The 24,512-nt window shown below is 40.9% G+C and overlaps 2 protein-coding genes across 9 annotated transcripts in view; one reads left to right on the top strand and one right to left on the bottom strand.

Annotated features, from left to right (window-relative positions):
- Ythdc1 (YTH N6-methyladenosine RNA binding protein C1) overlaps positions 1 to 1,499 on the bottom strand; it is a 29,413-nt gene extending 27,914 nt beyond the window's left edge. For 3 of the 4 annotated variants that reach the window (XM_063240544.1, XM_063240546.1, XM_063240547.1), the window contains exon 1: positions 1,150 to 1,499. In XM_063240544.1, the coding sequence (XP_063096614.1) occupies positions 1,150 to 1,177 (28 nt within the window). In that variant the 5' untranslated portion in view covers positions 1,178 to 1,499. The remainder of the gene's footprint in view (positions 1 to 1,149) is intronic. The other variant, XM_063240545.1, reaches the window with a different exon arrangement.
- An 81-nt stretch (positions 1,500 to 1,580) lies between these two features.
- Positions 1,581 to 24,512, top strand: part of LOC100722230 (transmembrane protease serine 11E) — a 92,428-nt gene continuing 69,496 nt past the window's right edge. For all 5 annotated transcript variants that reach the window (XM_063240548.1, XM_063240550.1, XM_013145843.2 and 2 more), the window contains exon 1: positions 1,581 to 1,780. The gene's annotated coding sequence lies outside the window, so the exon portion shown is untranslated. The remainder of the gene's footprint in view (positions 1,781 to 24,512) is intronic.

The raw sequence follows: 24,512 nt of genomic DNA, 5'->3' as shown, positions 1-24,512 counted from the left end.
GTTCTTTAAAAAAAATCAGGGGAGTAGAATGGGGGAGGACCGTTAGAATTAGTTTAAAGCAGGCAAATAAAACTGCTATAATCTAATCAAACTGCTAGCACATCCCACCCAGTCCACTCCCTCAAATTTGTGCTTAATCACAAAGCCCGATTTACTGAGCAGTGTAAAAAGACCCTGCTGAGGTAGAAACCAGAAAAATTGAAGGGATCATAAGTCTACTGCACCTTGACTCCAGAGTCCCTTTAGCAAATAATCAACCCAGTAGCCACATAAAAGAGATTTGAGAGACAAAGGGCAGCAATTGGGCCATATTTTCATCAATTACAATTATTGGTAAACTGTCATGGTAACGTAAGGGTTGAAAAACATCTTATGACAGCAGGCAGCATTCAATCTATTTGCTAGACAGGTATTGATTTAGTATCTACGTTAACATCCGTACAGCTTGAGAGCTGAGTATTTAATAAGAAACGGCATTTTAGCCTAGCAACATCAACAACATCAACCTCCTTTCTATCCTAGCAAGCCAAGTTCTTCCATTTATTCCTCCAAGTGACTTGCGCCCATCTGCTCCTGGTTGAGCTTTCTGGGAGCTATGTACCTACGTGTTTCTAGCAAAATAATGGCCAGACCTGTGGGGAGGGCTGGATTATTTCTTCAAGCATTATACTTTCCAAAGCACTTGAGAAACACAACGAGCATTTCCTGCCACTTTCCCTATTTAACTAAACGAAAGTAACTTACTTGTGCATGTTTCTAGATCAGTAATCTGCTTGTCCCATTAAATGTGGTTACCAGACTACCTACGTAGAGATGACATTAAGGCTTTTCGACATTTCGCCCCAGAGAATGTTGCTCGGAAAATACGCATTACATCTGCATAATCCTACAGAAACTAAACCTAGAGGGCCGCGACCCGGAGCAGGCCTCCGCTCGGCCGATCCCAGGAAAGTAGGCGTGGATCCGACCCAGGGAAACCCCACACAGGACGCAGAGCGCGGCCCTAGGGAGCAGGCGCAAGGAAGGATAGAGTTTTGGGCCCTGTGCCCTCGCACGTCCCGGAGGCCGATGCCCCGCGCGGGCCGCACCAACCCCCGAGCTCGCCGGCCACGACCCAGGCCCCGCCTCCGCCGCCGGGTCCACACGCACCTTTCTCCTCCCGGCTGTCTGCCGCCATGGCGCCCCTCCGGCTTCCGCTGCTGCTGCCGCCGCCGCCGCCACTAGGACGCGACTCTCGCGGGCGCCGCAGCCGCAGCGGGGGTCGCACAGGCCGGTCCGTCAGTCCGTCCGACTGGCTGCGCGCTCCGCACCGGGCCCGACCGCGCGCCCTCCTCGGCGCTCCCTGCTCCCTTTTTCCTGCCCTCCTTCCACTCTTGTCTCCGGCAGTCTAGTCGCAGTCTTTCCGTTGGGGCTTGGACCAGGCAGGATAAACCGGAGCAAAGGGAAATAGATGGCGACAGCGAACAGCGCTAAAATGGAGCCTGCTTCCTGCGCGAAACAATCCCGCTCCCGAAATGCCTTGCGCTGTGTACGCTCCGTTCCCCTTTGCGGACGTCACAGTGCGCACAGCGCGCGGAGTCAGCGCTGCGGCGGGACTGAATGATGTCATCACGTCTCCCCCACCCCCACCCCGCGCGGCCCGGAAGTCTCTGGACCCCGCCTCCCAGCAGTCGTGAAGTTTTCTTAGTTGTTTGAGGCGGGATTACTGCGCTGCAGGTGCGAGGTGATTTTCCCGTCCGGGTTGCCTTGCGGAGGCTCCTGGCCAATCCTGAGTAGTTAGGTAAGATTGACAATCAAAAAAGACGTTGTTTGATGTTTATTTAAGTCAATCAGCGTTAAGTTTCTAGTTCTAAATATTGCTCCGTGTGTAGGGTTAAAAAGTATTGATTGAGGACAGGGGATTAGCTCACCAGTTCAAGTGCTTGCTTGGTAAGCGCCAGGTCGTAAGTTATATCCCTGGTATCAAAAAAGAAAAATTACTGATTGAAAAATATGTTCTTTGCTTTCAAGGAAATGTGAGTTTATATTTAGTTCAGAGAGGCAAGGCGTAAGGAAATAAATTTTTGTTAAATTTTAGTAAAGAAACATAAAAGGTTAATATAGTAAGGGAAAAGCTTTATAATGGTGAAAAAAAATGAAAATCCTGCCAGTTGGGTGTGGTGGCGCACTTCTTTATTCCGACACTGGGAAAGCTAAGGCCAGAAGATCGCCATGGACTACCTGGTTAGTTCAAGAATAGCTTACACTACAAAGGGAGGCGCTCCAAAAAAAATTTTTTTTTCAGTAAATAAACTGCTGAAAGTCTTTAGAAGTAAAGTCTGACACCTGAAGGATAAAAAGGAACCCCTAAGAAAAAGTAGAGCTAAATCTTCCAAAGAGCCAGTAGCACGAACTGTGCTCAGAGACAGGAAGAGAACTTGATGTGGTTGAGGATCCAGGGAATACCGGTGAACCTGAGCCCAGACAAAGGAGGGAGAGGACAAGTGACAAGGTTTGGGAGAAAACCACACCATAAGGATCTAACAAAATTCCAGCTAAAACTAAAGCCATACAAGACGTAAAGGGAGACTGGATTTTGAGGTTGAGTGTGCACTGGAATATGGGGATGGAAAACAGATTTTCCACAAACTCTACAAAACTTATGGGACTCCTTAGTGGAAGGCAAAAATGTAGATTCTCTGAAGTATATTGTTTAGAATATTCATTATTAAATCAGGCAAAGGCTGTATTATCAAAGGTTCAAACAGGGCCAAGCACCGTGGCACAGACCTGTAATCCCAACACTCAGGAGACTTAGGCAGGAGGATCGCTGTGAGTTTGAGGCCAGCCTGGGCTACAAAATGAGTTCAAGGTCAGCCTGATTTACAGTGAGACCCTGTCTCAGACATTAAAAAAAAAAAAAGGCTACAAACCAGTGTTTGGTAACTGAAGCCAGCAAAGCATTTGTGTGCTTTAATTGGGCCTCCACCCTTAACATCGCTGGCTATTGTGTCTGATGAAAGTATGTGAACTCAGGGAAAAAGTGATAGATTCTGTTATTCTAAGAAGTGTGTGGAAAGTAAGGAGAGAAGGAAATTCTGTCGGGACTTAGTATCAGTATTTATAGGGAAGGCAAATACATAATATGAGCCTCTAGAACATTTTGTCATGTCAAGATGTTGGTATATACCTCAAAGGATGCTAAGACCTTCCCAAAATGACTGGAGAAGAACCAACATTGGTGGCTCCCATTGGTCAAATGTGAGATATTTTTCGCATCTGTAAAATGCATAGGGTAGTCATATATCAGATATGCCTGAATCTGTGAATTCATTGTGATCAGAACAATTAATCAGTCCCCTTTGGGTGATGGAGGAAACCAGTTCATTATTTTGGTAACTGTGAAAAGAAATCATTCACCCTATCATTCCAAAGAGAACTGTATCTCACGGTTATCAGGCAGGTAGTTGATGAAGAAAAGTGTCTCTTTATGGAAGTTTTACAGCTTATGTATGGCCAAAGCAGAGCAGTGGCAGAAACAGGGTATCTCCATTTTACAATCATGAATCAAATAAAGAGCAATGCAGTGATTGCTAGTGGGTACTAATTAGTATGATAAAAGCTATCAGATGTTATATTCCTCCTGACTGAAGGACCCATAGATCTATAAAGTAGTCTTGAAGAAAATTTTTTTTTTTTGTCTTTTTCGTTTTTATCGGTACCAGGGATCGAACTCACGACTGCCTGCTTGCAAGGCAGGTGCTTATGCCGCTGAGCTAAATCCCCAGCCCCCAGTCTTGAAGAAAATTAAACTGAATTTCATAAAGACTGTATGGATTCGTCTTGACATAACTGCCATGACTGTATGGACTCACCTTGAGGTGTAATAGCCATGATTTCAACCTCTGAGTAATCCTAGTTGGTTTCCTCTGCTTATTTTCCCAATATGCTCTAAATAGACAAATCTGTTAAACAGTGGTATTCTGACCTTTATGACCAAACTCTGGTTCCAGGAGTGTTTCTGACTCTTTGATGCTAGCTGGAGATAAACCAGGCACATTCTACCTTGGATGAAGTCATTTTTGTCCTGATCACCTTGTCAGTTTTATCTGACGCATATCACAGAGATCTCTTTGGTCTTGGCTGCTGCCCAATAAATTGCACTCTGTACAATCCTGGAACTGTCAGCCTGTTTCTTATTGGTGGGGGGGGGGGGATTTGTTTTTTAATCTCACAGTATCTTGTGGCTGATTCTCCCAACTGTACTGGGATCCGGTTGTTCTAGAACAAAAACTGTAGTTCTCAGTCAAGGGAAGACAATGAGAGAAAAAGGGAGTGATTGGAGAAATTTGTGGGTAGCCACAAATTCTACCAGCACGTAAAGGAGATGCCCGAAATGCTGCTGATCATGGTACAGTGCTCAAGAAAGCTACCCCATGGGTAAAGAACTACTCCATCCTAATGCCAGTATCTTAGGCTGAGAAAGCCAATAAGCAAAGTACAAGTGAATATGTTTCATAGTCCCACCGTTAGAAAAACGCAGATAGAATAAATAAGTATCTTCAAAAATAAGTTGGCGGAGAGTAAAGAAAGATGGAAGCAGAATCTGTATACATACCACCATAAACTTGCTAGAAATGTAAGTACTCCAGTTGAAATACATGGGTGTTGTAAGTTGTCTTGTTCCCCTAAAATGAAATTCTGACCTGCAATTCTTCAAAACATAACCTTATTTGAAACTAAGTTTTTCAGATCTACTAATTAACACGTGCATTAACTAAGATGTTCTTAATTAAGAGGTTAAACTGAAATAGGGTGGATGTAAGCCAACAAGACTGGTATAATTCTGAGGGAGAAGAGGCAGATTGACACAGGGAGAAGACCACCTGAGAATGCAAAGACTGCAGGGTGCAGTGAAGAAACCCCAAGAGATCCAGGCAAAACTAGAAACTAGAAAAAGCAAAGATTCTTACAAGTTTCAGAGAGAGGCAGTTCTCTGGACATGCTCATGATTTTGGAGAAAAAACTGATAGTTGAATTCTGTAACCATAAGAAAAATAGATAGAATAAGAAGGGAAAAAAAGTCCGTCCTTTATTTCAGACTTCCAATGTCTAGAACTTTGAGTTAATAAGTCTGTTTATCTGAGCCACTCAGTTTCTGGTACTGTGTTTGATAGAATTGTAGGAAACTAGACCCTTACTTGGATACTGATTGAAATACTTGAAAACACACACTCTCATATACACAGCATGTACATTGTAAATACCTCATGGTTTTGAGAAATTTGTTTTTTAAATAGTTACAAATTATATTTTTAAGAGTTGAATTATTTCAAGGTATAGAATATGTTTAAATCTTTGTTATTAGAATAAGACTGTGCAGAAACAAGCACAACTCTAAAATACACATCTTTAAATTCAGTTATGTCATTGAAAGGCAAATTTATGGTTATAAAGGATAGAATAGTAGTTTTGTGCATTGAACTGTCCAAGAAAGTATTGGGTATAGTGATTAACACAGGCTTTGCAGTCACAAAGACCTGGGTACAAATTCCAGCTCTGCTACTTCCTTGCATAAGACCTTAGATAAATTCACCTCAAATCCTTAGCATCATTACAAATGAAAACAGAGAAATTATTTCCCAGGGGTTATGATACAAAAAGATCAGAGAATCAGGGACATAGCTCAGTGGCACACCGCCTGCCTGGCAAGTACAAGGTCTTGAGTTTGATACCAAATGCTGAAAAAAATAAAGGATCAGGAAAAATTAAGTTTAAGCTGGACTTATAATTTCGTTACAATCATATGGTATATAGTGATGGAATTCATTACCAAAACCGTATCATTATGTAGTTCTACCATGGCATGTGTATTGTAGAGTATGCTTAATGCAAACCTAAATAGTTGATCTCTCAATGTGGCCTTTTGATGTAGTCAAAATGTATGAGGTAAACACAAGATGTATGAGGCTGCTGCTGGTGTAAAATAGCATAGTGTTTTGCAGTAAATTAGTTTTGAAAGTAGTCAAATATCGCATATTTAACATAATGGCGTTGCTGTAGTGCTTATGCCAGCATTATCACAAACACTTGGAATGTTTTGCATTACAGCATTCAAATGATTATCACCTAACTCCAGTTATAATCATACAGAATAACTGTCATTTCCTGTCTGTGTGCTTTGTCATTGGCTAAAATGTTATTTGGTCATGTTACTCAACAGATATTGAGAATTACAGTTTCTGCCCTACAATAGGAGACAGAATACTTTTCCATGCCTTTAGAGAAGACATGTGTTCATATCCACAAAACATGTTACAAACAAGTCTCCTGTAATAGAGGAGAGCCCATGAGCTGTACTAGGATCATGTCCTGAAATAGTTGAGCTCAAAAACTACATGTTGGGTGAAAGAAATGCTAACAGTGCTTAGTTGTTCCTTTTTTTTCCCCTTAAACTAATGAATGAAAATTAGCAGAAATCTGTAGATAGATCTCTGTCCTGAAGCTATTGTGTTCTTCAGTTAAAACTCAAACCTTAAAGACATGACTCATGCTAACATTGACATGTCTCAAAGCCCCTCCAAACATAAATTACTTCTGTTGTTTTTTTGTTTTGTTTTCCTTGCTACCAAGGTATTGAATCCAAGGCCTTCACAGTGGGCTACATCCCCAGCCTTGCCCTTTTTTGTTTAGTTTTTTGTCTGTAATGTTTATCAATTTATATGGCATAAATACTTCTCTCATGACCAGTTCAGAGTACCAGTGTGACATCACATCACCACATTGTAACTGGGAAGAAATGAACAATAACACTATTTCCATTTTGTGGTATTATGTCACACCACATGATGTTGTCTCAGGTTTCTTGTTGAGACAAAATATCCAACACCAAAAGTTAAAGGAGGAAAAATTTATTTTGGCTCGCAGTTTGTAGAGGCTTCAGCCTATAGTTGACTGGTTCTAGGGCAGGTGGCAGGGTGGCATGGCACAATGGCATCACAGAGGAGAAACAGTCCATGGCAAGCAGGTGAGGTAGAAGGCAGCAAGAAGGAAGTGCAGATGACCTTAACAGCTTCTTTCTGCCCCTTTTCTCTCTAGGCTACCAGGCTTAGGCAGGTGCCAAGCCAATCTGTGGACTGATTTAGTAATCACATCTTTAATCCCAACTCCCACACTCTAGATCATCCACTTCTGAAAAAACCCTCACCTATGACTGAGGTTTTGGGGGGACATGTAGACACAAGGCATAACATTCTCAGCCTCAATAACTGCATGAGGCTGTAGGGGACATACAGCGATATAAGCTATAATATGTGTGCCCCCGTCCTCTAAAGACTTACGCATGTTTCTTACGGAGAAAGCCATAATAGATGTATTACATCTAAGCTCAAGAACAAACAATAAATGTAAATAACCTTGAGATTACTTAATTTCTGTTAACTATTCAACTGGTAAGTTTTATGTTTAGTTCATATAATTAACTTTATATAACTAATAATTCTTCTGTTTAAAAACCATATTGTGCCAGGTGTGGTGGCACACACCTGTAATCCCAGCACTTGGGAGTCTGGGGCCGGAGGATTGTTGTGACTTTGAGACTGACCTGGGACACAAAGTGAGCTCCAGGCTAGCCTAAACTGCATATTGAGACCCTGTCTCAAAAAGACTAAAAAAAAATAGAGATATATCGACACATCTATATATAGAAAGTTAAGTCTGTATAGATATAGATATATATTTTGCAATATTTCTTACAATTTAACTGTCTTGTAAACATTTTGAATGGTCTCTAACATCACTACTGGCCTTTTTTTATGTGATGCTGTGTTATAATCTAGTCACAGGAATGTCACTAAGGATAGGTCCCAAGTTACTTCCTCGAGAATAAAAATGAATCAGACTGAGAATCATTCTCTTTCTATGATGGAGGCAATAACTCATGAATATTTGAAGTTATGGCCACTCATTCCCCATGAAATAGACTGTGGAGCAGATAGGACTGGTCTTCCAAGGAAGAAGAATGAAGAAGTAGAACGGAAAAGTGGACTTGGTGCAAAGCACACATTTCAGTTGTCAGAAAGCACCCTAGTTTTCAGGGGTCGTGCTTTCTAAGGACCAACTGTGTTCTGCCCTTAGATTTGAGCAAATAAACTTATCTCCTTACAGTAACTTTCAGTTTCCTTAAAGTGAGTTGTTTTCTAGTTAAATAAAGAGGTGAACACAGGAAAACTGAAAATAAGTAATACAAAGTTAAAAGTTACTTCAGAATTTATTAATAAAAATAGAGTGATTTCTATTGGTAAAATAAGGATCATTAGAATAAATATTTGGTGTCTACTCTTTTTTCTTTTAAAGAGAACAAAACAACAAAGTAAAATAGTAAATGCAAAAACACAGGATTTCAGAAAAAGCAGGAAATCAACAATGGCTGCCATAATGTCTCTTGTTTTCTTCAAAATAGTTCTTCATACCTTCACACACAATAAGTTAACATAAATCAAACAGAATAAAAGCAATCAAAACAAAAGAATGAAAACCTTAAGGGCTTTCAAGATGAGACTTTAGGAAATCACTAATGGCTATTGTAATGTGTCTTGTTTTCTTCAAAATAGCTGTCCATCCTTTCATACATATTGTAATCAAATAATTGAAAACAGACTAAAACCAATCAAAACCAAAAATAAATCATTATTGGCTTTTGAATCAAAATGATAGGAAATCATCAATGGCTATCATGGTATCTGGTTTTCTTCAGTATAATTGTTCATACTATCACACATACAAAAATCAATTCTTGTAAACTCTTTAGGTGAAGTTCCAGGCATATGTTAAATGCATTTATGTACATCTATCCTTTCTGTATTAGAGGAAAAAAAAACAACTATAAGAGCCCAAAACAAAAACAACATGGGCTTTCAAAACAAGATGGTAGGACCATAATTTTTGTTGTTTTGCATAGTTATCTTCATAAGTCTAATTCAAATTACCAGATATAGTCATACAAAATTGATCTAAGCCTACAGATGTTACATGTTTTGTTCCAAGAACTAATAGAATTAGTACTATCATTTTAGTAATCTTAAGTGTATATATACAAAATTTATATCTTATTTTGTTTCTCTTTTCTCCTTTTCTCTGAGTTATGAACAGTTTGTTACCCTTTTACAGTATTTATTGAAGATTTTGTATCTTACTCTATCAGTTTCTTACACTAGGGAGACTACACGTATGAGTTTGATTTATACACTTATGAGTATAGTCTCAAGTCACATCCATTTATTTTTAAAAACCTCAGTGTGGTCTGTATAACTGAGTAGTATTCCATTGTATACAAATACAATCTATCTATTCCTCAGTTGATGGGCATTTGGGTTGTTTCCAAGATTCAGCTATTACAAATTGTGCTACTATAAACATGAGTGCACATATATCACTGTGATATGATGTTTTCAGTTCTTCTGGAATGTGTTTAGAAGTGGAATATCTAGGTCAAATGGAACCTCCAATCCCAGCTTTTTGAGGAATCTCCAGAGTGACCTCCACACTGGTTGCATCAGTCTATACCCACCAACAGTGCAGAAGAGTTCCTTTTCCCCACAGTCTCTCCAGCATTTGTTGTTCGTGGTTTTTTTGATCAGGGCTATTCTTGCTGGAGTGAGATGGAATCTCAATGTGATTTGCATTTCACTAATAACCAATGATGCTGAACATTTTTTTCATGCATTTATTTGCTGTTTGTATTTCTTCATCTGAGAAGTGTGTATTCATCTCAGATGCCCATTTTTGGATTGAGTCTTTGAATTTTGGGAGGCTTATTTTAATTCTTTATATGTTCTAAGATAGAAGTCCTCTAGGCATCTATTTTCTAGCAAACCATAATTTAAATGGAGCTACTTTTTTCTCTTTTATTGTACTAAAATGTGTGTTTAACTTCTTCTCACTGTAAAAAATAGTTTTGAGTCAATTGAAAGGTACTAACCTTCATTTGGGAAGCTCAGTGGCTTCTGTGGTTTCATCACCGTGTACATGATATAAGACTTCTCACGTGGTGTCAGTTGTCTCCTTTGATGTCTTGGGAGTACTCCCCTCCCCCACCAAAGATCAAACCTGGAGCCTCACACATTCTAAGCAAATGTCCCACCACTGAGTTACACACAACTGAGCCTTGGGTAGCTCAATTTAAAAACTGAGTAATATGCTTCTGGATCCAGTTGCCACCCTTACTGTCCACTAGCGTACACGTGCACGAGATCGGGGCACGGTCTGGCTTAGTCATATCATACCACCGGCACTGCAGTACAGGGCAACAGGGAGATGAAGGAAGGATGCTTTATGTTACCTAACAAAGACAAGTCTGTAAGGAGAAATCCTGAAGTTTTCTATATATGAAGGTATTTGCTCTCTTTAATGTGAAGATTAACGTCACATTAAAATTCCCAGTAGCGTCTCTAGTTTTATGTATTTAACTGAAAAAAGGTTACCTAAAGAAAATATTTACATGATTGACCTTTGTCTCAAAATAACTTGACAACATATTTCTGTTTAATGATGATCACCCCACATTTCTGGTATTTTTATAACTACTTCTTTATATTTATTTGCCTGGTAAATCTTTGCATATGTGTTTTATAGTAATCTTTCCTTTTATTATGTATTCTCTTTAAAGTGCATATACATAAATTCTTAAACTGTCATTGATTTAATAAAATTATTGATTACATAAGTTGGAAAAAAAGAAAGCTAAGACACATCTCCAAGTGGAAAATGTTAAGTATAATGTATGGTATTATGGAGTCATGTAATAGTAGAATAACTCCATGGATTATTTAATTGCTCCTTTCTTCTGGAATAGTCTCAGCGCTTATTGCATGAAATGCATTATTTTACTACACAGGTTTTAGTTCATCCTGCTTCATATCTAGGAATTCTTCCTTGCTAGTCTCTGCTTAACTAAATTAGGTGCCTCTTTTGCAAATGCAACATGTGTGTGAAGAAATTGAAGCTATATGACTGCCAAAGTGAAGGAAAGTTAAGAGTCCAGCTCCTTATTAGATAAATGGTAAAATCAAGGAACAAAGATGGTGAAATACTAGTCAGTTGCACCATGATTGCAGGCAGAATACAGACCTTCTAACATTCACCCTACTTTCCCACTGTTTATACTTTTTTTCTTCTCTTTGCTCAGTTCTTACTTGGTTTCTCTTGTGGCTAGCACTCTGCTGGAGCTCCACAGTAGCTTAAATTTTACCTAAAGTTATAATTGTTATAAAATTGTATATGTCAACATATTATATTTATAAATATAAATGCCATATTACATTATATGAATACAAAATGCCATAAAAACTTTAAGTATAGTTTATAATATTCTAAGGTTTATCCCAACTCTAATTTCCTGTTCTAATGAGCAGTATGTGACAGCATTTATACATCACTGTGTGTTGTTTTGTCCTTTTTTGACCAGTGGTGAGGGCTTGGTATGGGAAGTGTTTGAAAAATCTAACAGGAGACTTCTCACTTGACTAAGATTGGTCTTAAGGTCTTAAACCAAGCCAGACATTTTGCAGCAATTTCCAGGGCTATTTAAGCAATTCAGAATACCTGGAATACAAATGTGCAGCTACAGCTTTTGACTGTGATTAAAGGGCTCAATGCAAGTGTGCTTCTCCAAGTCAGTCAGTCAGTCTCTGCCTAAATCAGTTCATTTGACCAGCACAACCTGTCCACGTGCCATGCCGGTACAAGAAGAGAAAGAACAAGCAAAAGGCATTTAAGGGCTACCTACTTAAATTCACACCTTGTTAATGATTGCAGTTGGTTTTCAAGGACTAATTTTTTGGAGAAAGAAAAAACAGTTGAAGCTTGAAATTAATGAATACAGAGCCAGGCATGGTGGCTCATGCCTGTAATCCCAGCACTCGGGAGGCTGAGGCAGGAGGATGGTTGCGAGTTCGAGACCAGCCTGGGCTGAGCAAGGCCAGCCTGAACTGCATACTGAGACCCTGTCTCAAAAAGACAAAAAAAAAAGAAAAGAAAAAAGAAAAAGAAAGAAATTCATAAATTCAGACTGACTTTCAGCAAAAGATCTAGCCTGTCCTCTTTCCAAGCCTTAATTTTATCTAAAATTTCAGCAGCCTGACTTACTCTTTAGTTTCTTCTCCCCCCACCCCTGCCCCACCACCAGCACCACAAGTGTTTGTTGAATGTTTATTACACAGCAGGCACTGCTCAAAGTGCTGTGTTTGCTAAGGTAATTGGTTGGATTTTTGAGACAGGATTTCCCTGTGAAATCCAGGATGGCTGTGATCTCACTGTGTAGCCTAGGCTGGCCTGGAATTTGTTATGATCTTGCTTCAGCCTCCCAAGTGCTGGGATTGCAGGTGTGTACCATCACACCTCACTCTCAAGACATTGTTAATGCCTAAATGAGTCTGAATTTGATTCTCTTCACCAGAAGTTCTGAAACTCTTCTGTACAAATTATAAAATGAAACTTTTGAAAAGGCAGATCCCAGTTCTAATCATTGAGATCAAATTTGGAGGTTCTTCATAGGCACCATTTCAACAAATATCTTAAGTGATTCAAGGGAATAGTATAATTGGATCTGCATTTTTAAAGGGTACCTTTGTCATCTTTGAGGATAACAGAACACTTCATGATTAGGTATGTAGGCCACTCAACTCTGCAAATTTTTTTCCCTTTCAGAAGTTAGGAGTCAGGCTCCGTGTGCAAATCCAGAATGGTCCTTTGGGCCTAGATAGTTGATTGATAAACTATGCCCTGTATGGACTCACCTATGAGAGAGCAAGTAAAATGTGTGTTATCTGACACAAAGCAGTAGTGCCCCCCAAATGGTAGTTATTATAATTATTCCTGTTTTTTTTGAAAAGGGTCTTACTATATAGTTTAGTCCAAACTGGCCTTGAATTTGTAGTGACCCTTCTGTCTCAGCCTCTGGGATTACAAGTGTGTACCACCTTGCCCAGTTTATTTTTATTTTTAATATTATTATTACATGGCACCGTTTTTTTAGATGAAAGAGGAGTAGCAAAAAGTTCTCCCAGCTGGGCATGGTGGCACATACCTGTAATCCCAGCACTAGGAAGGCTGAGTCAAGAGGATCATTGCAAATTTAAGACCAGCCTGATCTACAAAGTGAGTTCAAGGCTAGCCTAAACTGCAGGCTTTTTTTATCTGTCTCAAAAAGACAAAAGAAAAGTTTACCCCATGATAAGTGGTCAAGCTCTTGGAGCATAACTAGGGATTTGCTTCCAAAAAAGTGTCTTGATTGTTGAATTAGCTCCTTTGAGACAATAACTGTGTTGTTGATAATTTTAGTTTCCATTTTTACATACTTATTAATCAGTGAGTTGTAAGTAGTGCTGTTACTGTTATTCTGAAATTTTATTCTCCTTGCTTATTTTAAAAGAACCATCATTATCTAGCTCAGAGGAGGAGACAACATTTGCTCTGGACAGGTATCTAAAAGATGTCATTCATAAACCGTGGTAGCTCAGACCCGTAATCCAAGTCCTTGTGACACTGAGGCAGTGGGATCATAGTTTGAAGCTAGCCCTAGTTACACGATGAAACCATGTCTCAAAATAAAATTATATAAGATCAATAAAGACATTTGTAAAAGATGTTACTGCAAAAATAGGGAACATAGAAAAAAACTAAGATTAGAAAAAAATTTAGTTTGGGTCAGATTCCAGAATTCCAGAAGGGACTGATCCCTCTCAATTTCTATTTAATTTAACTGTCTGTAACCTCCATATTAGGAAGGTACAATTGGAATCTCCATTTTTAAAGGTGACTTCAGCTTTAAACTCTATTTAGCTACACAAAAGTATATAGAAAAATTAAGTGGAACCAGAACCGTTTGATTTTAAGTCCTACCTCATCCTCACTCCCTGACACTTCAGAGTCCAGGGTGATAGAGTTATTTCCAAAAGATGAAAAATATTAACAAAAGATGAGAAATATAAAATAAAAAGCGGCCTTTATTCTGAGAACACGGAGAGAGATGACCGGCAACCCCCACCGCTGGCGTCCGGCGATCTCTCCGGCGGACACGCGGCGTGGGGGCCTGTAAATAACCTCGGTTTGGGGTGGAACCTAAGGCGGGCATTAGGGATACACAGGTAGCCCATTGGTCCTAGGTTTGGCGCCATATGTAAATTCCCAGGGGTGGGAAGATGGCGTCACAGGTAACTTCCTAGGGGCAGGGCAAGATGGGGCTTCCTGCTTCCAGTTGTGGCTTTCCTGGCTACAGTGTCCTGTCTGGGCCAAACCTTTCATATCCCGTCTTATGGTTATTATTATGAAAAGGGGCGAAGATTTCTCTCTTTAACTACTTCCTGCTGGCAAAGGGCGCTGTACTGGAGCCTAGGGGAGTCGACGGGATGAAGGTTGATGCCCAGGTAGACGCTGCTGCCAGGTGTTTTAGCCAGGACAACTTCACTGGTGAATGCACGTATGTCAGACTGGAAAAACAAAGAGACAAGATGTTATGAGGAGACATGGCACTGTCATATTTAAGGACCCAGGTGAGGTAGAAGGAAAGGTGCCTTTGATTTAGACATATCATTCTATCAGGATCATGTTGAGGTAGAAACATTTCCACAGTGAGGCAGAATTCTGAAAATTAAACGTGGGGTTAGGAGGAGTAGAGTTATGAGAGGTGATTACTCCCCCATCTGAAAGCACAAATGTTAAGACGGTATGTTGGTAAGGCTTGTCTCTGGTATGCATGACGTTGGAGTCTGTAGGCAATACTGCTAAAGAGTCCTGCTGTAAAAATGATCATTAATAGAATGTAAGAAATTAGGAACCAAAGTGGATAACAAAACATGACTTAGCCTGTTAACTGTGGCTGCGAGGCCTTTGTGAGACGAAGACGAGTAGGCGACAGAAGATGAGATGACCACTCAGAATGATGAGATTTAGGGCTGGGAGTCCAGCAACTTTGATTTAGGCATGGGTCGCTGTAACCTGGTTGTAGTCCTTGGAATGATTTGCTGTAACAGAACTTTAGCAAGTATGAGAAAGGCTTTTATGTATCCTGAAAAAGTATAAACCAAGTGAGAAGACAAAAATGTATCTGAGAGTCTTGACCAGGGTTGTCTGACAAATTGGTGAACAAGAAAGGAAGGGGGTGGTCTATATCACTGAGGAAGGGTCCACCAGCAACAACAGGTGGAAGCTGTTGAGGCCTCAGTGTGTCTAAGTCAGCCTGTATAAAAGGCATTTTAAGATTTAGGACTGGGACCTACATAAAATAGGCCCTGTTTTTATTTATAAATGGCATAGGTTGACCATCAATACCCCATGATAGAGATTGAGGACTTAATATAGTAGCCTGAATACTCAGGAAGAACTCTGTATATATGGCCTCTATGTCCACAAATATAGAGAATGTCTTACCTGAGACTTTAGTGCGACTTGGAATCCGAGACGGACACCCACAAAGGGGGCTGCTGGCCCTGAGTCTTCTCAGTCTTCAGCAGCGGGTTTTCTGTCGGTGACGAATCTGGCAGTGTCGACATTTCCTATGAGGGCTAGAACTTAGGATGGCTTACCCACTCTCTGGTGGCTAGGACAGTCCAGTAGCCCTGGAGTAAGGTCTCAAAGAATGCCAGGATGGGGCATTTTCTTGCACAGTATCTTCTGCTGCATTTGAGCATGGTCCATGGAGGGGGCAGGCAGCTCCACCTTGTGTAGGTTTACCTGTCTCAGAACTCCAAGTGTCACAAGTGTTAAAAATATAAAAAAAAATATTAAGATCTCTATAAGGTTTGAAGGTCAAGTTTTGCCTTTTTGTTTGGGATTTGGACTATAGTAGAATTAAGTAAGTATGCAGGAATTTAATATTGGCATTTTGGATTAGAGAGCAGGCTTTAATGGAAACGTTTTGCAGTAAAGGTTTAGCAATCTTATGAATAAATCTATCAAAACTGATCTAATACTGTTAAATTCTGAACACATTTACTTTTAAAGTTGTTATTTGCAGTAGTATGAACCAAGACAAATAAAATAAAACTTTGAAGAAAACCCTTGTCTTGAAATAGAGCTAGTGGTTCCCAGCAAAAAGGAATTTATAACCTTAGTTGTTAAACAGGAGATTGGTGAAGGCTTTGATTGATAAACAAGGCTGGTAAAATTATCAGGTGGCCAATAACCTTGATTAAATGGTTTGAGAATTGTAATAAAAAAGCATCTTTTGAGCGGAGCCAAATTGTAAAAAAAGCATGGCTGAGCAGAGCCGCTGAGCTGCTGCTTGAGCTGCTGTTTTGCGGTGCTCCGGCAGAGCACGCCCAGTGGGTGGGGCAAGCGCTGAGATGTAGCGCGCAGGGGCGGGCTCGGACTGCCCCCGGAAATGGGTAAGATGGCGGCGGTGACGAGGACGGCGCATGGGGGAGGGAGGGGCTGGGACAGCGCATGGGGGAGGGGCTGGGAGGCGGCCTGACACAGTGCGCGAAGCTGGAACTGCTTGCAGGGCTCGAGGATTAGAAAGCCAATTTAGGAACACAGCTGGGTTTTGATTAGCTTCCTGGACCTGTTTTAAAAATTTGTTATAGTTAGTATGCTTTTCCTGCTCTGGCACAGCTATAGGCCCAGAGTCTTTATAAACGTCCTTAAAATGTAAATCATAACAATTAGTAATAAATTTAAATTGCCTGATATAATTCTGTGGGTCAACAGAGAGGCTACCTAATTTAAGGGTAATCTGAGATAGATCAGAAAGGGAAAAAGGCACATGGATGTTAACAAGTTCCTTGGGGCCCGCTTGCTCCCGAAGTGGAAGCAGAGCCTGAGGGGAAGATTCCAGAATAGAGGGCCATTGAGCAGCTATCCTTCCGGTAGGCGCATGTGAGCAATCATCTGTAGAGCGGCTACAGAGCTGCTGCCGGTCACCCTGGGAAACACGAGCAGATGGCGTCTCACTGTGTGCCTTGCAGCCAGGGGACTGCTGTCGGCAGCACAATGAAGCGTCATGTGCACTGCAACAGGGCGGCTGTTGCAGTTTACAAGAGGAGCTACAAGGAGACACCCGCTGACAGTGAGGGTCCTGGAAACATGGCGGCGCCCTGTCACGTGACCCAAAACATGGCGGCGCCCTGTCGCCATGTGGCCCTCCGGAACATGGCGGCGCCATGCCACGTGGCAGAGGGTTGTAACATGGCGACTGTTCCCCGCGCAAGCTGGAACAATCACGCGACCTGCTGGAAGGACACAGCGACCGAGACCTAATATGGTGGGCGGGTGGTGAGAATGCTGTAGGGGATACAGAATTCTCAGGAGAAGTCGGAGACTGTGAGGAAGCACTAACAGAGGGATCAGAGCCGCTGGGAGAGTTATGGGTCCCAGGAGAAGGCGGGGGAGAGGATGGAACATCGGGAGATAACTGCGACACAGAGGGATTAGAGCTGCTGGGAGAATTATGGGTCCTGGAAGGCGGAGAGGGAGACGATCGTACAGTGGGAGGTATCTGCAATGGAGAGGGATTACAGCTGCTGAGAGAATCAGGCACAGGGGGAGGAGATAGCGGTCCGGCGGGAGGTAACAGCAGGGAACGAGTTTGGTGGTAGGCAGGCGGCGGCCGGAAAAACACTGGAGGGCAGGACGGAAAAGTTTGCGGCGCGGTAGAGTTAGCTAAAAGTATCTCAGCAGGAGCACAAGACTTAATGAGAGATGGGCGTGTTCTCAGAATAAGAAAGGCTTGGACATAAGGGAGTTCCAATAACTTGTTGCCAGCTTGACAAAAATCATACAAGTTCCTGAGAATGCAGGGGTCAAATGTTCCTTGGCGAGGCCAAGGCTTGCCGATAAGCGGGTAGGTTGGCCAGACCTCCTGGCAGTAAAAAGTTAGTTGTTTAGTTTTTATGGTACCTTTAAGTTTTAGAGTACGTAAATTGGAAATTAGGCATTTTAAAGGCGTCTTTTGGGAGTTAGAAAATACGTTCCCCATGACTGATTCAGGCAAGAAAAAAAACCGGAGGTCCAGAAAAAAGTCGTCACTTATTTGTGGTACCACGCGGCGGCTACGGGGTTCCAAACCGTAAACTCCAGTCGTCACTGAGAGATTTACGAATGGAGTCTACGTGGGGTCAGTAACAGTTTTGCCCGTGAAAGCGCAAGGCTTTAAGGGAAGTGAGGCATTCTTTCAGTGTGGGCGGTCCCAAAAATCTCTGCTTTGGGCTATCCGAACCCAAAGAACGTGAGAGATTTTGTGGGCGCAGGTTTGCCCAGAAAGAACCCTGCCGTGGGCGGTCCTAAGGACGTGAAAATGCACAGACCCACGCAGATGGGGAGAACATTCCACTGGGGCTGCCCAGTGCGAAAAGTTCCCCGGGGAGTGCTCACCTGAAATCAGTCTGGCCGATGCGGAGTGCAGGCGGCTGGCGACAGGAACGTCTCGGGAGAGGAAAAAGCTCAGGATTAATCCAGGATGTTATCTGATTATCGGCGAGGAAACTCTGGGTATGTGGCCCAAGAGTTAGTTGCCTGCCGATCCGAGTCACGGCACCAAATGATAGAGTTATTTCCAAAAGATGAAAAATATTAACAAAAGATGAAAAATATAAAATAAAAAGCGGCCTTTATTCTGAGAACACGGAGAGAGATGACCGGCAACCCCCACCGCTGGCGTCCGGCGATCTCTCCGGCGGACACGCGGCGTGGGGGCCTGTAAATAACCTCGGTTTGGGGTGGAACCTAAGGCGGGCATTAGGGATACACAGGTAGCCCATTGGTCCTAGGTTTGGCGCCATATGTAAATTCCCAGGGGTGGGAAGATGGTGTCACAGGTAACTTCCTAGGGGCAGGGCAAGATGGGGCTTCCTGCTTCCAGTTGTGGCTTTCCTGGCTACAGTGTCCTGTCTGGGCCAAACCTTTCACAGGGCTGAGAAGGAATTACATTATTTGCAGGAAGCTGGTACATATATATAACACATCTATTATGGCTTATGTCTAAATGTCCCCCAAAACTTTGTATTCATAGGTGGGCCTTTTCAGAAGTGTCAGAATCTAGAGTGTGTGATACTAAGATTAAAGGTATGTGATACTAAATTAATCCATTGACTGAAATTAGCATAGTTCTGGGTGTGGCTGAATGGATTTACTGGAAACAGAAGCCTACCGTAGGTATAGGTAGCACCACCCAAAAGACTTGTACCCTGAATGGATGAAGGGGAAAAGGCAGTCTTTCAACTTCTGCTGTGACTGCTGTTGCTTGCTGCTTCCTGCCTCTTGTCTGCTCTGCCAGGCTATAGACTTTTCCCTGTGCTATGCTACCCTGCCTTGGAGCCAGCTGACTGTGGAATGACATCTCTACAAACTGAGTCAAAATAAACCCGCCTTTTACTTGGGGTGTTGGATATTTTGTCTCAGCAATGAGAAAAGTAACTAACACACCCATCTTCATCTCTACCTTTTAATTTCCTGTCCAATGGTTTTTCAAGTTATTTATCATTGTCTTTCTTAAATAAGTAAAAAACAAGAAATTTTTAACTTCCTAAGGCCTATTTCACTTACTATGATGATCTCCACTGCCATTCATTTTCCTGCCAATGGCATGATTTTGTTCTTTATAGCATATGTGTGTGTCATATTTTCCTTACCCATTTATCTCTTGGTAGGTGGAAAGAATTTTGGCCCAGACAGGACACTGTAGCTGGTGAAGCCTTAGGGGCAGAACCAAGGAGCTCTATCTCCCCCACCCCTAGGAATTTACCTATGGTTCCAAACAAAGACCAATGGGCTACCTGTGCATCCCTAATGCCCCCTTAGGTTCCACCCCAAACCGAGGCTACTTATATGCCTCCACCCCATGTGTTCCATGGAGAGACCTCAGACCCTGGGGGGAGATGCCGCGCCCCAGGGGATGGGGGTGTCTCTCCCCGCATTCTCAAAATAAAGGTCATTTATATTTCATACTTCTTATCTTTTCAGCCGCCGCTGGTCCCCCACAGTTTTATCAGTAGGCATCTAAGCTGTTCTCACATCTTAGCTATTGTGAACTGTACCACCATAAACATGTATGCATGTATGATTTTAGTGTTCTGTCTTTAATTTGGAGGGAGTATTCCAAATGGTGGTATAGCAGATCAAATAGAATATCTTTTTTGAATGTTTTTAAGAATCTCCATACTGATTTCCATAGATACGATAGTAGTTTACATTCCCATCAACACTGCAGAAGAGTCCCTCCCTCCCCTTCCCTTACTAGCATGCATTGCTTTTGTAATCTTTTATTTTTTAACTTTTGTTTTTGTTTTTGTTTTTTTTAATTTTTATTTAAGGAGAATAGAAAAAAAAGCAGAGAAAAGGTACAAGTTATACAGATTTACAGAAAAAAAAATAAACAGGAGGAAATCACTAGTTAATGGATTACATATTGTCATCTTAAAAATAATTGTTCAAGTCACAAAATTAAAGCTTGTAAAGTGGACATTCCAGCAATGATACTGCAAACAGTTCTGTTCAATGATCCAATAAAACTCTGTGATATCATTTCCTATCTTATACACTTAAATATACATGCAGTTATATAGTTTAGAGCACTTTCTTTTCCTCTCTTTTGTACCATGACTATTACACATTTTGGGTTTCATTGCTCCCACGGTTCTTAGGGTTAGGGTTAGGGTTAACTTTTTTATTAGTGCATCCTGTTCATAAGATTAATGGGTTTCATATTGACAGATTTGTACATGTGTAAATGTATGATCACCACCATCACCTCCATTATAATACCCTACCCCTGCTAGTTTCACATTTTGTGGAGTGTTTCTCAAAGTTAGCAGTCATTTATAATGAATTTTAACTTGATAAGTAAACAGTGTCTTGCAATACTAGTAGTCCATAATGCTGAACATCACATGGCCACAACTCTTGCTCTCTCGCTCTCACTCTTACTCTCTCTCTCTCTGTCTCTCTCTCTCTCTCTCTCTCTCTCTCTCTCTCTCTCTGTCTCTGTCTCTGCAAGATTCTGGGAAATGCCACATTTCCATAGAATCCTCAAAACAAGGCAAAAGCAAGTATAATTGGATAGGTTCCTTGCTAAATTTCAAGAAAAGAGAAAGAGTCTATTGAACCAATAGATGGCAGTGATCCCATTAGTGATAGAGAAAATCATCCTCCATAATACTTCTCTCTTGTTGGCTTCACTTTAGCTTTGAAGGTTTTCAGAAGTAAGTGCAGGTTAATTTATTTTTGTCCATATTTTGGATTTCCTTTTTTTGTATTATATTACAGTATGTAATCATTTTTATATGAATATTTTTGAGTTGTGGAATATATCATCTGAGTTTCCATCATTGTGGAGAAATATGCTTTTATGTACAAGTGCTTTGGATTGCAATAATGTTTCTGAAAAAAATGCTCACAAACCAAGGTTTTACTGTAATTGAATCTGTAGAAATTGACTTAAAAGCAGGTGTCTTAGTTACTTTACTTGTTGCTGGGACAAAAATACCCAATCCCCACAGCTTAAAGACAGAGATTTTAGTTCCGTAGTCTTATAGTTCCTTAGTCTCTTTCCCTTTCATAGTTGACTGGTTCCAGAAGAAGCTCCTAGGGGTGGGGGAGATAGAGCTCCTTTCCCTTTCATAGTTGACTGGTTCCAGAAGAAGAGGGCGTGGCACAGGGGCATAGCAGAAGACATGGCAGACAAGCAGAGAGAAACCAGAGAGAAGCTTGGGAGGGAGATAAACCCTTCCAGGCCATGCCCCCAGTGACCACCTTTTCCCATCAGACCCCACCTCTTAACAGCAAGTCAGCTATGAACCCTCAGAATCCAGTCACTTTCCAGAAGCCCTGTCTATGAATGTCTGAGGCTCTTAGGGGCCATCTAGTTACAAACTATAACAGCAAAATGATGTAAATTCGTTATGTTGCAGTCAATTAACTCAGATGCAAAAGCTGAACTTGAAATGTAAGCATCTGAGTATTAGTACAATTTTATGGGCTTCAGAAGATTACTGGTGCATGAGCTCAAGCTGAAAATACTCAGCTACTCAAAGTAACAGCCATGGAAAGAAGTGTTCTAAGAGGAAAGATCCGGTGACTCAGAGAAGCCCTCAAAGTGTAAGTATACAGAACTGTCACTCCACCTGTTGGAATCTGCTGAGGGAATAACTGTTCTTCCCTGACTAGTTGAATTCCTGGGTAGCCGTCTACCTGTCAAACAGTATCTTCCAGATCCTTTTCTTTTGTCAAGTAAAATGTATAACACTAGTCTGAAATGATGAGAGCTTTACTATTATTATTATTATTATTATTATTATTATTATTATTTACTGCTTTTGTGGCTAAATATTTTCCCTTTCCTTCCCAAGTAAGTATAAGGAGTCATTTAAGAAAAGGTTTGTTCTGCCAAGAGTGGTATCACATGCTTCTGTCCCAGCACTTGGGAGCCTGAAGCAGGCGGATGCCTGTGAATTCTAGGCCAACTTAGACCTACACAGGGTGTTTTTCCCTCTGAGCTGTTTTTGGTACGTGTTAGATGTGATCACATTCATTTCCTCACCGACCCTTCAACCCCTCCTCCACTCTCCATTTATAAAACCTTTGTTTCCATTTTTTTCCTCTTCTCATTTTTCTTTACTTTGCCCTCCTTTCTTTCCCCCCTCTCTCCTCTGTTGTTCCCCTTCCCATTTGAACATTTTCTTCCTATTTCCCAATAACTATTATATATTTTGGTCCTTATTTATACTTTTGGTTCCCTACATTAGAGAAACAATGCAGTATTTACACGTGTGTCCAATGCATGTCATACATAATGGGTTTATTTTTTTTTCTTTCGATACCGGAGATTGAACTCATGAACTTACACTTACCAGGTAGGCACTGTGCCGGTGAGCTACATCCCTGGCCCCATAGTAAGTTTAAAGCCAGCCTGAAATATATGGCAAGATCCTCAAACAAACAAACAAACACAAAAGACTTGTTTTACTCATACTTGGTGATTTTAAGGAAAATGAACTTCTTCTAAATTCAGTTTTTAAACTAGAATCAATTTTTCTCAGATAAACAACCTGTGCATATACTATTTAAACACATATTGTAAAGACTAATTGATCAGAAGACCACAAACTCTGTAGTGGCAATATGGGCTAAATAACAGCAAGTCCCTAAAAACATCCTTGCTGTTAAGTGTTAGACCAAAATGTCTAAAAAGATATCAACAAATATCACAGTATCCAGTAAATTACACCACTGTTTGTGATAAACTTTGATATAAATAAGTTTTCTATGTAAAATAATCCATTCTTATCATTTGGTTTTGTGTTTTGTCAGGGAAGGAAAAGAACACCTGTACTGGTTGACTCAACAGGATATAGTCACAACTACAGGCCTTGAAAGTATTTTCTCTCACTATATTTAATCTTTTATGATCTTAGAAATGTTATTTTTAATCTTTAAAAAATGTTGGATTGTATTTTCATACTTACAGAGAGAAAATTTAGAAATTGTGTTGCCATATACTTCAGGTGAAATCAGTCAACACATTTAGGGTCACTAAAAGATTTTAGAGCATCACAATACTATCCTAACTAGGACACTAAATAATATATAGCTAGTTAGACATTTATTCAGCAATTGAATCTGTGTTGGATACCCTCAGTGGTCATCTGTCTTAACTGTTTTAACATGTTCAGTAGTCTGCTTGGATAAGTTGTTTGCTGTTCTAGCTACTCTTTGAAAATTAGTCCAGATCCTAAATGAATTGTATGATCAGAGGAAAATGGCAAAAATGTGATGAATGAAAAGAAAGAAAACAAATGGAGAAATCCTTCAAAGAGGAAGCTAAATAAATGCACTAGACATCCAATAAGCATAATGACTTTTAAAATACATAAGAAAGTCCTTAAAGGCCTGAGGGAGGAAACTGAAAAATATTACAAAAATCACTTATGAAGCATCATTGACGATATAAAGTACAAATAATCTAGGAGAGATAACATGAGTCACTTTCCTGTTTCTGGGCCAAAAATTCCTCACCTCCTGAAAGTGTCAGGCATCACCCTCAGGCATCTTCCCTTAGAGGAGGAGATATTTATTTAGCTTGGGTTTCAGGGCATGGTCAGCTGGCTACAAGGCAGAGACACTATGGCAGAAGGGCCTGGTGGAAGAAAGCTGCTTAGCCTTGGGAGCCGGGAAGCACAGAGAGAAGGGAGTTGCTGAGGACAAAAATACCCCCTGCCAGCTCACACCGCAGTGACCTGTCTGTTCTGACCAGCCCTCCCTCCTCAACACATTCAGCTGTGAACTCATCAGTGGAGTGAATATAGTACCTCCATGATTTTCAGTCACCTTCCAAAGTTCCACCTCTGAAGAGAGTTTTGGGGCTCATTTTAAATCAAAACCATAACAGTATGCATAGTGTTACATAAACGTTAATACTGTTTTTCATGGTGAATTTATCTAAAGAACAAAGTAGTAAGCTGAGAAATTAGGGCAATCAACTTCTTTGGAAGGATCAGCAAGTAAAAGTATTCCTAAAAAACAGAAAATTTAAGACATAGTGACAG

This window comes from Cavia porcellus, unplaced genomic scaffold (genome assembly GCF_034190915.1).
Source record: "Cavia porcellus strain 051 isolate PalLab524CR breed Dunkin Hartley unplaced genomic scaffold, mCavPor4.1 scaffold_30, whole genome shotgun sequence".
In the NCBI taxonomy this organism is placed as follows: domain Eukaryota; kingdom Metazoa; phylum Chordata; class Mammalia; order Rodentia; family Caviidae; genus Cavia; species Cavia porcellus.
The sequence above is the reverse complement of the archived record's forward strand: the minus strand, read 5'-3'. Positions and strand labels throughout refer to the sequence as shown.